We start from the raw sequence: 16,399 nt of genomic DNA, 5'->3' as shown, positions 1-16,399 counted from the left end.
TCATTCCTGTTCTCATTAAAAGTTATCACCACTAAGTTGCAGGATTTTAAAATACTTGTTTGGGTACGTATCTTGTAATACTTAAATATAAAAGAGCCTTCAATGTGTGTGGAAAATAAATACTTTGTTCCTTAAAGCAGAAGAAACAGCCCCAGAGCTGCTGTTAAGCCAGCCATCTTCGCCATAATTAAATTAACAATGGTAATTTTCATATATAGGTGGATTTTTGCTGAGGAAAATATGCCATTTATTATTAGAAGTCAATTGCTTATTTGTCACTCCTTCAAACATTTGAATTTGCTTTAGGGAATTTGGGAATTTTTTTCTAAGCAGTAGAGGAGTAACAGTAATGAGGAGCTAATTCATGTAGTGCTGATCTTGTGTCTTTCTGTATACCTTGTTACTTGTGTTTTCACTTTGCAATCAGTCTGCAGTTTTCGGTCTTCTAATATTTTAAATTAAGTTATTCAGAAGTGGAAAGTTTTATCTTTGAGACTATGTGCTTTATGAAAACAAGCTCCATTCCCTATTTGGCCACCTATTATTACTTCAGGAAAGGAATGAATATAGTGCGAGTTTAGACATTATCAGATGTCAGAAAATATGCACAGAAACACAATGCCCTGAGTAAGGGAAGTCATTGCACCAGAGTTTGTGCCTTGTTTAGTCCCAGCCAACTTACTTCCCAGTCAAGGCTTTTCCTATGTAAGTTCACCATACTAATAAGGAGAAGTTTAATCTTCCACAATACTGATGTTTCTAGGGACGGGAAAAGGAAAGATACCATTATATTGTGGTACCATTAAACTTTTTGGACCCATTGTTAGTGAGATTCCCAGAGGCAGTGGGGAAAGAATCTGCTTCCTTTGTAACTCATGTTCCTATTGCTAGAGAACCTTGGCTTATGGTGGGAGCTACAGCGCAGGTGGGCACTGTGACTCTCTTTGTTCACCTGCTGTCTTCCTTAGGTCTACTAGGGAGGATCTACTAATCCTACATCTGTGGTGGTTTTGGTCCACACTGGAGCTGTTGAGGAGGAGGAGATAAGGAATGATCTAGAGTAAGGTCCAGTTCTAGTCCTTCCCTGCTGCTAGTGTAGAGACACTTTGTGTGCGCTCCTCTTTAGCTGTATAGAAGAGAGCTGGGTAGACTAGAAAAAGGCGTAGTGAGTCTAGAGACTGCAGAACACAAGAATGGTCCCCTGGGTGATTTTTCTTGATTTTTACAGGGTATATTAGAAGTTGAGACTTTGCAGCAGTTTGTGTTTTTCATCTATAGGTTGTACTGTAGCAATATCATTGAGAGATCTTTTTGGAAATCAGACTGTGTTAGTTCTGCTCCTTGTTGAACGTTTTTTAATTCCAAAGTTGTAAATGAAACTTTTTCATTCAAGTACGTGTTAAATAAGAATATCTTGGGGGGGAAAAAAAACAGTGCATGTTGCATTGGATTATTTTTTTGTGAAGGTTTAACATGTGTAAGGTTTTGTTACAGGTGTTAAACTTCATAAGTTTGGGGGGTGATCTTTAGTTAGCTTGTCCTTCTAGAAACTGGTTAGTGAATGTACTATTTATTAAGTTATTCAGAGTGCTTCCTGCATCTTTTTGCCTTTACTGTATGTTTTGCTCTACTAATTTTGAATTACTTAGCCATGTTTTTTTGCTTCTAGTTCTTGTCTAATTGTCCATAAATACAGATATGTAAACAATACTCTTGTAGAATTGCTGTATGCAAGTAAGAAACAGAAGATTGTAATACGTGGTATTGAGGTTCCTATGCTCAAATTAAAGTTTAAAGGAAAACGTATCATCATAGGTCTTCAAAAGACTGAAAGCTTTGGATTTTTTGGATATTTTGTTTGTTTGTTTGTTTTCAGAGTAGAGTTTTGTTTGCCAAAATCCAAATCTAGGTTCCTGAATCTTTGAGACGAAGTTTGGTTGTTTGAGAAAGGGAAGGAGGGTTTACAGGTTAAATGTCTGACAAAGTTGTCCCATTAAGTCACTTGTTAGTCCAAAAAAATCCGTCTGGATTATAATTATCTTCCTGGGCCGTTTTAAGTTGGAAAGAATATGTACTTCAAACATCTTTCGGTAATGCAGTTAAGTCCTTAACTTGCCACAGAATTCATTATTATTTCTTTGAAGAGCTGTAATTGTTAGAAACGTGGTTGTAAGCTGATGTATCTTTACTGTGTTTTTACATACTGTCGTAATTGTCATCTGTCGCTCGAGAGATATTGCATTCACCAAACAACTCTACAGAGTGAAAATTGATCATTTGGAAGTGTATTGTCAGTCATCTTTTCTCATAAGAGCGTGATTATCATATCAAACACTTTAACATGCATACTTTCTCATTCAATAGGCTAGACAAATGGCAGCTGTCCTTCTACGACGTCTTTTGTCTTCTGCTTTTGAAGAAGTTTATCCAGCTCTTTCACCTGATGATCAGACCTCTATCAAAAGTGGATTGCTGCTGATTATTCAGTTAGAAACACAGTCCAGTATGAGGAAAAAAATCTGTGACATCGTTGCTGAATTGGCCAGGAACTTAATAGGTACTTTATTTAAGCTGATATTGTGGTGGCACATGTCTGTATTGATAGTAGTTGTATTTTTATCTTTTGTTGTCTAGTCTTGCATAGACTTCTGCACATAATGTACTAACTGATTTAATGGTTTAAAATAAAACCTAATTTGTTTACATTATCCTTTGTCAGATAAAAATAAGATTTCTTAACTCTGCTTTTTAAGTTGCTTGAGTTTAGGTGAGATTGTATTAAGATTTAGAATCCAATTTAGTTTAAATTCTCATGAATGTTATGCTGAACATCTGCATCAGTTTCTTAGAGTGGTATTATATAACAGTAAATAGAGATCATCTTCAGTTCCGGAGGGCCTTTAGATTTAATATTTCAGCCATATTTTACACTGTGACTTGGACACATCTTCAGATCAGGTTTTTTGTGATTAATTTTAGCAGTGATGACTGATTGCCCTGCACAATTGAGATCTAACAACTCTTAAGTTTGCTTATCCTGAAACTTTGTTGTGCTTAATCTAGACGAAGATGGCAACAACCAGTGGCCAGAAGTTCTGAAATTCTTATTTGACTCTGTCAGCTCTCAGAATGTAGGACTGCGTGAGGCTGCTCTACATATTTTCTGGTAAGCTTTCAGACTTTGCTACGCTTTTGCAGGTTAGCCAAATAATATGTAAGAAACACTGTCACAACTTAATTAACAAGTGATCATTGGTATTTAATTTATTCTGTTGTATTGTGGTTTACTTAACTCTTACATGTACAGTTACAATCTGTAACTTAAACAATGGGTAAGTTTAAAATAATAGTCAAACTGTGTGAATTTCTATTAATGTTGTGGTCTTTTTTTTATCCTTAGGAATTTTCCTGGGATTTTTGGGAATCAGCAGCAACACTATTTGGAGGTCATTAAGAGAATGCTGGTTCAGTGTATGCAAGATCAAGAGCATCCATCAGTAAGACCTTTATGTTATCTTTTTTTTTTCTTTCTTTTTTTTTTTTTTAAACTATGTCCTTAGCATGGAAATGCAATGTAGTAGTCTCAGACATAAAGGTTAAACCATAGATTCCAAACAGCATTACCTAAAACTGATGTTCATCTGGAGTTTTGACTATGCCTACTGCAAAACAAAAGGGTCAGACTTTTTCATGATACTGAAGCTGACTGGCTGGCTCATGTCTACACTGCTTAGGCCCGGACTCTTCCTTAGTAGCTATGCTTAGAGAAACTTAGTTGTAGTGGCGCAAAACAGAGCCAGAGGTTTTATCCAGCAGTGTGGGTGGTCAGGAACTCCTAGTTAAGCTCTCTTTTTGGCCCTTGCATTTAACAGTATAGATACATAGTGTCTCTACACATAGTATCTGTACCAAACATGTCTCGAAACGGAATATATGACAGCTCCTTGAACTGTTTGTGTATGCTTTGCTGTAAGGGAATGTTAGTAAGCCTTGCTTTTCTGGAAGGCTTCAGATTTATTGATTTGTGCAGAGAATTGTACTTTGAAAATGTTTCTCTTGTTGTGGAAAATGCTGGGCAAGGGTAGGAAACCCTGCTGTGGAATATGGGTTCAGTTTGCTGCTCCCCCATGGTCTACTTTTTCTGACTTTGAAAGTCAACTGAGAAACATTTTCTAAAGTAGCACAAATCATGCCTTTAAAGAAGCATGTTCTAAACACAGCACTTTTTGAAAAATGGGGCACTTGCATACACATTTGAAATTGGGATGGAAGTTGAAAACAACAGAATTTTTCTTTTTATTGTTAAAAAAAAAACCCAAATACTCAAAACAAAACCAAGACTAGGGAATACTTGCCACCTCATAACATGATAAATTTTTTTTGGATCATGGAGGACATAGATGCTGAAGATCTTCATTATCACTTAGCATGGGCTTTTACATCAAATTAAGGTAAAAAACTAATTGTTACATCTATTAGGAAGATGTAAAAGGGAAATGGAAATACAAAGGTAGTCTCATAGTAGGCCTAATGTTAAAAGAAAACAAAAGCACGTTTCATTACCAGTTCTTCATGTTCCTGTCTCCAATCCTGCCTGTCTTCTAGATCAAGACTCTGTCTGCTAGAGCTGCAGCTGCATTTGTACTTGCTAATGAGCACAATCTTCCCCTTCTTAAACATTTTGCAGACTTGCTACCTGGAATCTTGCAGGTAAGAAACCACACAGGTAACACTTAATGTGCCATTAGTGTCTGTTGACTGTATCCAAACATAAATTATTGGTTTACAGACTTGTGTAGTGTGTGAATTTATACTGAGACCTGGATTAACTGTGTCTTAGTCTGACATCAGTCACCAGCAAGATACAGTGGAACTAATAAAGAATTTTGTAAATACAAGCTAGTTCATAGAGTTTTAAGGAAAATAGTTCAATGCTAATTAATTTGTTACTTAAATAAATGATTTTAAAATATTTGTAACTTATTTAGCTCAAAATCATACAGCTTTTAAATTATCTGTTGTATTGAAATATACTTTAAATATGGACTACCCTGAGATTTCAAGTCATCAGTAATTGGGAAATTCATTAACCTGTAATATCCTGTATCTCTTCAGTTTATAGGAAAGTGTAGAATTGTTCTGAATGAAGAGTCTGAGTAACAACAGTCTGGACAAACGATCTTTATTGTTTGATAAACTAGAAACTTGCAAACAAAATGCCATTTTAAGCTTCATAGAAATGCTGAAGGTGGATTAGATCTCTTTTAGGATGGATGAATTTGAGCAAAAGTTGGAGTTCTAGTATAAGGCTGTTTAGTTTTGGGGGGAGCCTATTGTAAACCAAACCAGAGATGGAAATGGTTTGAACTCTGAAGGACAGCAATTTCACAGTACAGTTCCCTTTCTATATTAAGAAAAAAGCAGAAATAGCTGAGTACCTGTGATAACAGTGGTAGCAAACTTCTGGTGATTTTAAATTAGGCTAAATTTAAGTTAAATACTGACTTCTTGCTGCAGTCAGTACAGCAGGTTCCTGTTGACAGTGTAAGCTATAAAACTTGTCTGTGTGTGCTTTGTGGCAAGCTGAAGAAAAACTGTGCCAAGTTTACTGGCTTCTGCAACCAATGGAATTCTGCTTGATCTTAAGTGGAAACTGAGAGGAATTTATTAAAATCAACTGAACTTGAAAATGGGCTCTAGTGTGTACAGGATAAGTATTTTGATATTGAGATCACTATTTGGTGGTTAGTGCCTGTCTGTGATTTTGGCAATGACAGTTGTGTTGTTCAAAAATTGTAACTGGCTACTGAATACTGTATACGAGTGGGAGTGAAGCAGGATTTGGGGTGGGCATGCCATTTGTCTTCATATTTGGCAATTAAATAGTATGCTGTTTTTAGACTTCAGACTAATAGCCCACTTTGTGTGATATGAGTTTCAATGCTACTATTTTAGGGCTGTAAAAACATGTGCACTTGGCTTGCATTTTCGAGTTTTATTTTGCAAATATAGAGCACAGAACTATGCTATGGAATTTGTCTTTTTGAAGTACTTATCGCTAGAAGGACTACATTTTCTGGCCGTGGTAACACAAGATGGATATGAAGATCTGAGTTTATAAATAGGAGATGGGATGTGTTAGAACAGTGGTGAGTGACCTTTGGAGATGGATGCTTTTTTTTTTTTTTTGTTGCTGTTGAAGTTCATTTTGTTGAAATACTGACATGGTAAAAAAAAGCTAAAAATAAAATTAGAATTTAGCAATTCAGTCTTTTCAGTACAATGTCTATAATTGTTATGCTGGAAGTTGAACTTTCAGAACTAATAGTTGAAGCTTGAATCCAAGAGATTTATCTTACAGTGGAGGTTAAAAGCAGGTGGAACTTAAACTGACTTCTGTGGCTGTTGGTGTTCAATACCACTGAAAAGTGCCTCTGCCTTTTAGGGGCTGCCATGCATTTTGAACTTCTTACTTCAGAAACGTAGTCTTGCTTTAAGAAATCGTGAAAGTTGCAATGGGTATAAAATAGTTTTACAGAAACTTCCAGTAAATACTACATTATCCTTTGCCAGAATCAGAGGATGAGTGGTAACTATTAGTCCAAAAGGCCTTAACCAAAATGGATTTTTTTTCCAGAGCATTTCTGATACTGAAGATGCTGCTTCTATGTTGAAAGTGCGAGCTGTTTGAGTGGCATTATAAAAAATATTGGATTCTAGACTTTAAATAGTAAAACATGTAATCATTCACTTAAAAAAAAATGTTTTTCCACATTAGAAAGACATGAAATACTTTCCTAATGAAAATTCGTTTCAAAACCCAAAAAGTGTTTGTTTAAAGACTGTTTTTTCTTGGGAGGTTTGAGTTTTCATGTCCTACTTCTAGAAGAGTTTTAACACCATTGAATACACCATTGAAACAGCACTGTGTGCTGTTTCAGTACTAGAGTATCAACCTGGTTAGTTAAAAGTAAGTTTTAAATTACTTTTCAGAATGTAGCTATGAGTTAGGAAAAATCTTGCAAAAAGCTTGATTTGTTTTTCTCGTTTCTGTATCCTGTGACACAAGCTGAAAGGTCTGCTTTAATTTGGTGGCTCTACAGAGTTGTCTGGAAAAAAATAAATTATTTGATCTTGAGATTCCTGGTATTTGTAAATTTGTCAACTATTCAAAGCTTTTCTTGCCTTACAGGGGGAAAAGGGAGTTAGGCTCATTTTCCTTCTTTTGGGCATAGTTACTTTGAGGAGTTCTTCTTTATTTAAAATGCATTTTGAAGTTGCGCTTGTCAGAACATAGTGTGTGTTTTTGCATATTGGCACCTCTGATGTGTGACCTTAATTCTTCCTGAGTGCCTGTCTACTGTGTGAGATTTAAACTAATAATGGTTAAAAGTGATGACATACAACATTGTGATCATAATTTGTAGAAAACTTGTAGTCTTGGACTGTGCATGTTAATCTCTTTGTAGTTGTTATGGATCTATGCACACAGACCACCGTAGCAGAGTCTGACCCTACGATCCCTCTGAAGATGCAAAGTTGGAGTGAAGACTTCCAATTAGTCTTTTATTAGTTCTCAGGTTACAGCTCGAGCTGGGCACCTCCGGATGGGGGCCCCTGCCCCAGTTCACGCCTCTCAATTATACCTGTACCACCCATCACCCAGCCCCCAAGTCCCATCACTTAATTCTGGTCGATGGTCTCTTGATTTCTTATTGGTTTTCACTGTTGCTGGGCTGGTTTTCTTCTCAAGTTACTTCATCCTCTTGGAATTGTCTCCTTGGTCATTATCTTCATTCCATTCAGCTAGTTCTTTGTTAGCAGCATTAGTTTTATAAAAAAGTTTACTCTCGGTCAGTTCTTGCAGCCTGAGGGTTCAACTACTTTAGCTACTAAATGTTGTCACTGATGCTAAACAAGACTATTCAGAGAGAGAATAATACAGTTAATCAAATTTCTTCTGTAACAGTGGAGCCATTCATGGTAGTATTTTTTTATTTAATCTTATCTTCATCTTATCTCGTTATAGGCTGTAAATGATTCCTGCTACCAAAACGATGATTCTGTCCTGAAATCCCTTGTAGAAATTGCAGATTCTGTTCCCAAGTATTTACGACCACAGATAGAACCTACATTGCAACTAAGTCTGAAGGTAAAGCTAGGATTTAAAAAAAAAAAAAAATCACTTTCCACCCAAAACTTCTCTTCTAACCATTTGCTCTAATCTTCTGGGTTGTAGTTGTGTGCAGATGCCAATCTCAGTAACATGCAGCGTCAGCTGGCGCTTGAAGTAATTGTGACCTTGTCAGAAACTGCTGCTGCTATGCTGAGGAGGCATACAAACATTGTTGCACAAGCCAGTAAGTATTTTACTTATTGTCATTGTTGAAACAATCTGTCTTCTTTTACAGAATTAAACTGCCTTTGCAGGTGGTCAGTGGCAAAGCCATGCCTAACAGAGTTTGCTGGTGCTGATAACTTTAGGTGACACTCAATTGAGTTTTCTTATGGAGAAAACCGCTTATTATTTTGACTCTTCATAAATTAGTTGGTGCTTATGCAGCTACCAAAAATTTGAATAAAAGTATGGTAGACTCTTTATTAGATGTTTCCAAGGAAAATACTACTTTCATGCTTTCCTGCTGGCTTTGTAAATTTGTACTGTAAAAAAAAAAAAAAAGTTGATGCATTTAGTTCTGAAGTTCTACGTTTCAAGTTTGGTATGTAGGCCAGATACTCTGTGGTGCTGGCAAGTGAAGACTGAAAGAATTCAACATGCATGTTGAGCTTCAGTGTTGAGTTAAAGCTGTGAATTAAAAGTCAGATGCTTGTATAAGTACTCAGAGATAGTCCAATTAGTCTACTTAACATACGGATTGTAAATTCTTTGGAGAGGCACTTTTAAAATCACGCATTATTATTTGAGGTACTAAAAATAACTGTCTTCTGGACAGCCCCAGCAGCAATGCTATGTGCACTGGTATTTCTCTGCCTTTTAAAACCTTTTTGTGAGTAGATCAGGGCACTGACACAGCAATGTAGCTTGCTTTTTGGAAGGAAAAAGAATCCTTTCTGAATCCTGTCACACTTGTATTTGTCTAGATTCTTGCTTGTTTCCTGAAACTTGCATGAAGACAGTCTATTAAAAGGCAACTTTTTTTTTACTCTTGTGCTGGGGCTGGGTAAAGTTATGTGTATACGTGTCACTCAAATCATAAAACTTCTAGAAAATGCTGTAAACTGCATCTGCTTGACTTCAGTGTTTAAACTATTGACTAGAAGTTTTGTTTACTTGTAGAATCATTTTTAAAAGAACAGATTCTTTTAGAATGTATTTTAGAATTTGAAAATGTTTAGAATGCTGTGTTTTTGCTCTATCCTGTAGGTTGTTGGGAATATTAACACTTGACACTTGCTGTCCCGCAAATCATTACAGACTTCTTATGTGGTCAGGCAGTATAGTGGAGAAGTAGCTCAGATATCTTTTAGAATGTAATATTTTTATATTGGGTTGCTGGTTGCTGTTTAGGAATGAAATATTTGTATTAAGATACTGTATTAAGATAAGGTACCATATGGGAGTGAAATGCCTTTGGTTTACAACCCATTGTAAAATTGCTCTTACTATTAATGAATCACTAAGGTGAAAGACATTTACTTTGCAAAGCTAGTAAAGCAGTTATGTTCAGAGAATAATAAAAAGGTAGCCAAAAAGGATTGCTTTTGTCTTGGTTTTATGTCTTAGTTTAAAATGCTTTCTGTTTTCATTCAACCAAAAAGTTGCTAGATCACTTGATCCTCACAACTAGAACTGGCTCTTAGGCAAAACTGTCATCTTATGCTGGTTTTACTGAACATGATGCTAATTTATGGCTAAGTCTGTGTCCTGTTATCTGCTTAGGAATTCCATTTAGGTTCAGAGTTCCCTCATTGAGCTCAATATTCATGATGGAGTGTTTTGTTGCTCTTTCCCTAGAAATTAGAGCTGCAGCCTAGGTTTGCCTGTAGTTTTGCTCTGTCTCCAGAAAATAGAGGATCATTACATGCTCTGACAAGAAGCAGGCTTAATGGGCTTATCCTTAACTTGTTTGTAAACAGGCTATATATTTGCAATAGTTACGTTTTGAGGGCTTGTCAGGGCAATGTTGAAACTTTAATGCACGACTCTACATTTAAAGAAAAAATTCCTTGTGAAGCTATACTTACTGGCAATCACATTCATATTAAACAGCAAGAAGAAACAACATGTTTATAAGCTTTTGCAGGTTTTAGATGTAATGATGGCCAGACAGCTTTGGATGGCAGTTTGTTCTCAGCCTTGCTTGTTAGTAGCGACGAACACTGACATCAGTTTTTGGAACTGCGTAGCATTTGTGGCAGATGATGGTTGACTTCCGTATTTCAGGGGTGTGATGATACATCATTTTCATATGTGTGCTTATGAGTATCTGTGTCTGAAAAGTTTCTGAGCTATAATACTTTTTTTTTTCAGGAAATTATTTTCAGTGAGTAGTAAGCATGTAGAATTCTGACATGTGGGCATCATACTAGAGAGTTCAGTGTCCATTAAATTATCCTGATATGTACATAAAAGCTTTCTGAAGGGCTTTGCAGCCATGGTATAATCTCTGGCTGAAGATACATAGCCACATCAAACAAATAAATCCATGATTTGATCTTTTCTTGATACTTGCCCCACAGTGCTGTCAGTGAGCAGTATTTGCTTCTGCCATCAGTTGACCATAAGTTTCTCACCTGTCCAGATATATGGTGAAGTGAGTTTGCTTAGGGCTGTGCCTCTATCATAGGTTATAGTAATATAAGTATATTATGACATTCACTGGTTGCAGTATACCTAATCGGTTGCAGTAAGTCTCATCAGCTGCACGGACTACTGTATGCGTACTAGTTTTTGATGTGGGTTTCTGTAAAGGAAGTTAACTATGATGCCTGTGTCCAAGATATGTGGTAGACTATCCTAAAAGGATTCTTAAAGCTCAAAGGTGGAGTATTTGTCTGAAAACTTTTGTTTCCAGGGCAAAGTGAAGCTTTTTTGCATAAATGAAGTTGAATTCAAACAACTGCTCTGAGCAGTTAGTGTAATATGAAGTAAAGAATAGTCAAGGGCATCTTATTTTGCTCTGAAAGTGCAAGGTGTAACTCTTCACTCCTTGGGCTTCTGAAGTGCACAGAAACAGGCAGGCTTACAATAGATCAGTCACTCCACTCCTTCCTCTTGTGAGAGCAACTCAAAAGAATTGGTGTTGCTTATTGCAGAATGTTATGATAAAGATTGTGTAATAGCCTCTATAAAGAGAGGAGCAGACAGAATAAATCTACTGACAGAGAGGTAGAGCACTGGTGGATTTTTACGTGCAAGATATTTTCATGATACAAAAAAAAAATTACATTAAGTGAGGAAAAACCTCAAGTTCTAAACCGTTACCTTATAGTAAAAGTAAGGCTTTATGCTAAGTTACCACTGTACGTATAGTTAACAAGATTTACCATGTTCATAAAACTAAGGATTGAGTATTATTCTTCCATAATGAATATAATCTCTTTCATCAGTAAATGTTCAAAGTATTATGTCAGAGTTTCAGCAAAATGATTTAAGTATATCTGAGTTCTTAAAGCATGTAATACTATTTTTAACTCTTTCAAGGAATTTAGACATTATTAAGAAATTTTACTTTTAACAGTCTTCATGATTGAAAAATTCTTAGGTTACACTATGAGTCTTGGTAAGAAATACTAAATTTTTAAATTTTTTTTTTTTTTTTACTTTTGATTTGAATGTTCTGAAAATCTGTCCTGAATTACTAGCTGATGGAGTTTGACAGGCTTGGCTCTCTGGTACTGGAAGAAGAGTTCTTTTTTTCTTGAATGGTTTTTTTTTTGAAAGGAGAAGACTTAAAATTTTTGCTTCTTATTTGAGAATCTATTTTAAGGAAGCAAACTGACTTTTAAAACTCTCTTTTTCAGTACCTCAAATGTTAGCAATGATGGTTGACTTAGAAGAAGATGAAGATTGGGCAAATGCAGATGAGCTTGAAGATGATGATTTTGACAGGTAATTATGAAACTAGTTACTTCAATTATTATCCAGACTATGTGACTAAAGGCAGATTTTAAGTGCAGGATGCAAATGACTGCAGTACATTAGTTTTTGTTTATTCAAGTGACTCTTCTAATTTGGTCATGAGCAGTATATATGACTGTTCTCAGACAGTTTGTATGTAGGTTATTTAGATACAGTTCAGCAAATAAGTAAATTCTTTTAGTATTCATTTATCACTGTAATTTACTTCTACAAGTTGCATGTCCTCTTGTCTGTTTTAACTTTTCAGACTTATATTTCTTCTGTCATTTGTGTTACTCAGCTTAGAAGTCAGTGCTCCTAACCTTTTAAACTGAGGGCTTATCTTCAAGTTAGCTGGAACCAAAGATGAAGGATCCTGACCTGTTTAATCATTTACAACCAATCTTTTAATATTTTTCTGTATCTATGCCCCTGAAAAGGTGCTGTTAAAGAAAAAAAAGCTGCCTACCTTTGAAGAACATCAGAATGGATAGTGGAATTCCTTGCTGTATTTAATATAGTTCAAAAAGATCATGATTTTTGCTATTATTTTAAATCCCTTTGAATGGCTAGCAGTAGCTTATCTTGTTATGTCTTAGGTGAGAAAGATCTACTAAAGATGTCCAGTCTTTCTGATTTGCTTGTTCCTGCACGCTTTGTAGCTTGCTTCAGCTTTTCACTAGAATGACAATGGTTTGTCTACAGCATCCTCTTACATCCAAATACAGTTAGAATTAAGTTGAAGGAGGCAGAAATATGTGTAGGAGATAACTATCTCCACACTTCAGTAAAGGCATGGATGTTCATTTACCAGTCTAGACACTTTTTGCCACATCCGGCATCTCCTTGAAGACTCAAATGTAATTAGTGTTTTGAAACAATTTGTCACAGAATGCTTTGAGATCTTCGTAGGAAGATAGGCAATAGAAGAGGTGTTCATTTACCACTGAACTGTATAGTGACTGCTACTAGATACCAGGCATGTAAAGACACTTGCAAAACTGGTACGTAGGGATTCATCGAAGAACTTATTCAATCTCTGCTTGACTTGGAATACTTTTTTTTGTTATTGTTGTTCTTATTGATTGTGGAATTTAAAGTAAGCTGTCCTTTCTCCCCCGCCTCACATGGTAGACCAGACCCTTTTAACCTATTTTATTTCCTCAACTTTGAAATTTTGCCATACAGGTGGAATTGTCAGACACTACTGCATTCAGGTTTGTCAAGTATTTGCATCTTTTAATTCAGCTAAGTTTCAAGGGGAAAAAGGAGTTCAAATCCTCATCAAGCTTTTCAGGGTGTGGAAGTTTATTTAGATGGGCTGCTTTAGGCAGCTTAGTACATACTCTGAAGCATCCCCTTGAGGCATGCTGATTTCTCTTTCTTGTCAGCAGAGTAACTTTGTTCATCTAAACACAAGTTAGCTACCTATGGATTTTTTTTTTTTTTTGTTACAAGTTGCAAGTAGAGTGAGGAAAGATCAGAAAACGAGTTCTGCTCAGCAACCTTCATCTAAAAGAGAAACATAGATCCTTTGGCCCTCCAAGTAATAGGAGGGCTTGAGGCTTACACACAAAATACTGGACATCAGCTCATTTCTGGTGATAGTGTGTGTAGTGTTAGTTTTTCCTTTTAGCAGGTTCACCCATGTTACTGTGTGTTTCCCACCACTGAAGTTCACCTTTTTGTGGAAAGTTGTTGATTAGCTGATGTGCATGCTAACCTCTTCTGGTTCTTGAGTCTTTGTAGCTTCATAAGAAGCCTGGAATTTCTGTGCAGTCGAAGAAACAGGCTAACGATCATCAGGCTGTAGCCTAGTTAGGGTGTGTTCGGATCTGACTAAGGGGGATGTGAGTCAGCCTACACAAAAGCATCAGGGAATATTTTAGTAGTTACAGTTTTTTGGTGCTCTGACTTCATACAGCAGTGAAATTCTAAAGGAGGAAAAGGTTAATCCAACTTCCTCTTTTCCTGGGAAAAGCCTTGCAAACACTGCATGGAAGCATGTGGTCATTTTTCTAAGATAGACTATTTCCTGAAAAGGAATGTATGAATTAATGGTGGGAGGAAAGAGCTCAAGGAATGTAATTTATGATGAAAGTTGCCATTAACTTCAGTGAGTTTGCTCCAATCCAAAACCGAGTGCCCATGCTTTGTTGTCCTTCTGGTGATATGTCTGTTTATTTGAACATGACTCATCTGAAGGAGAAATACAGTATTGTCAATGTCTTTGTGCGAACACCTTTGTTCACAACATGTGAGTTACTAGGATGTTTGTGGTTTGTGATGAGACTTTGGGATTCAAGCATAATAGTTTGAAGACATCTCTTTCTAACCCAGATGACTGATACTTGAAAGAAGAGGGAGATTAATCCCTTTCTGAACCATTACTCAGTTTTCCATCAGCATGGATGTCTAGGATGGACTGTAATAACCCTGAGTTATTACAGTGCTAGCTGTACCCAGACTGTAGCAGTAGTTATCTGTGTCCTGGAAACTCTCTTGCTTTTCTGTAATAAATAATTCTATTGGGTGGAACAAGTCACTTTACACAGATAGTGTTCAGCTATTCTCACTTCTGGAACTGGCTGGGAGTCACAAATTCCTCACCTGGACCGGATGTTTTCTGCCTGAGTCATTGGCAAGAGAACATGCTACTAGAGCACTGGTACTGCAGCCATGCAGGAAAGGTCTCTTACGTGCTAAAGCTTGAATTCTGCTGGTTAATCTGATTCATAGCAAGTCTGAATTGGTTTATGTTCTCATGACAAAAAGTTGATGGCCAGTATTATTACTTAATTAGTTTCAACTTTCTAGGTGTGTGTAATTGTTGCAAAATTCAGTCTCTACCTTCAGTGCTAGTAAGACCCTAGTTTCTTTGGTACTAGACTTTATTAATTAGTTCCGTCCACCTAGGGGCTTATTATCTGTAAATAATTATTTTACTTATTTTTTTACTTATTTACTTATTATCTGTAAAATAATTTATTTAATGTTTGTGCTTTTGGGTATGCTTTATTTACTTATGGAGGCTCATGTGTATTCAGACGGCAAAATTTTGAAGCCCAGAACTGCAGGAAAAGGCACTTCTGTGCCATGTTAGACTGTTTTATTGTAGATATCAAACCACTGATAATTTCTGTAACTGATCTTTAGCAATGCAGTTGCTGGTGAGAGTGCACTGGACAGGATGGCGTGTGGCCTTGGAGGAAAACTTGTTCTACCTATGATTAAAGAACATATTATGCAAATGCTTCAGAATCGTAAGTAACTGCATTTTCCCTTTTTTTTTTTTTTTTTTTTTTCCCCCACAATTCTATTATTTCCAGTAACTTTGATACCTCTTGAACTTTCATGTTTAAATACTTAATATATTTTTACAGACTTCCACTTTTGATTTCAGCAGCAAAAACTGTAAATACTGTGAACTTGGAATTATATACTTTTTCTTAAACTGTGATTTATTTAACTTACATACAGTACATCACAACGTTTTTCTGTAACATGGACAGCTGAATGGAGATGTCAAAAACAAAACAGTACATTTTTTAAAAACTCAACAGTCTGTGAATTAAATATAAATAAGGGAAGACGTTTTTTAACTTTAAAATATTATCTCTAAATCCCTGTACAGTGCCTCACAGTACCTTAAGTGTACTTAAACTGCCACCTGTTACTCTGTAGCTCAGGTCTTTTTATTTCTTCAGAAGTGCTGCATTTAAGTGAAACTTGATAGAGGAAAACTTTTTTTTTTCCTTCCTGCAATTTGATGGACCAAAATACAGAAGTTGTGGTAGGCTGTCTGTCTTTTGATATGCTGATTTTAATACTTGTTTCATGAGGTGGTTCCATATATTCTTTCTTATCGGTTGCTTTGTGTGCTTCTTTCCTCTTAAAATACCTGTAATGCTTGCTCAGGCAATCGTTCAAAAAAATATTGTGCATTTGTTGCATGAGCTTTCACTTGACCTGTGCTTTGAGCCTTTGAAGTAGAAGATAATGAAAAAGCTCAGAGTACTTTTCCTACTTTCATGATTTAAAACCCAGTCCAAAAAAGTTACCATATTGGATAAGTTTTATTAAGGAAGCAGATTAATCTGACTCTTCCAATGTTAATAGCTTCAAGGCTAGCAAATGCCTAATTTTGTAGTACCCACAGAAAGGTGTGGAGTGCAGTTGCTGTAAGACTACTTCTGTGAAGGGGGAAGTCATGCAGTTGATGCCTAATGCTTGCTTTCTACTGGATCAGAGCTTTCCAGAACCATTAGTACTCTTTGAAAAAAGGAAATGCAATATATAATCTTTGGTTCAGAGGCT

General features: G+C 36.1%; 1 protein-coding gene across 1 annotated transcript in view; it reads left to right on the top strand.

The window, feature by feature from the left end:
• Nucleotides 1-16,399, top strand: part of IPO5 (importin 5) — a 44,512-nt gene that overhangs the window by 8,436 nt on the left and 19,677 nt on the right. Inside the window, exons 3-10 of the mRNA XM_086771276.1 lie at nt 2,365-2,557; nt 3,064-3,166; nt 3,401-3,497; nt 4,606-4,710; nt 8,030-8,152; nt 8,240-8,360; nt 11,986-12,073; nt 15,239-15,345. Coding sequence (XP_086627402.1) covers nt 2,365-2,557; nt 3,064-3,166; nt 3,401-3,497; nt 4,606-4,710; nt 8,030-8,152; nt 8,240-8,360; nt 11,986-12,073; nt 15,239-15,345 — 937 coding nt within the window. The remainder of the gene's footprint in view (nt 1-2,364; nt 2,558-3,063; nt 3,167-3,400; nt 3,498-4,605; nt 4,711-8,029; nt 8,153-8,239; nt 8,361-11,985; nt 12,074-15,238; nt 15,346-16,399) is intronic.

Source organism: Chlamydotis macqueenii, chromosome 1, assembly GCF_036417535.1.
Source record: "Chlamydotis macqueenii isolate bChlMac1 chromosome 1, bChlMac1.mat, whole genome shotgun sequence".
In the NCBI taxonomy this organism is placed as follows: Eukaryota; Metazoa; Chordata; class Aves; order Otidiformes; family Otididae; genus Chlamydotis; species Chlamydotis macqueenii.
The sequence above is the reverse complement of the archived record's forward strand: the minus strand, read 5'-3'. Positions and strand labels throughout refer to the sequence as shown.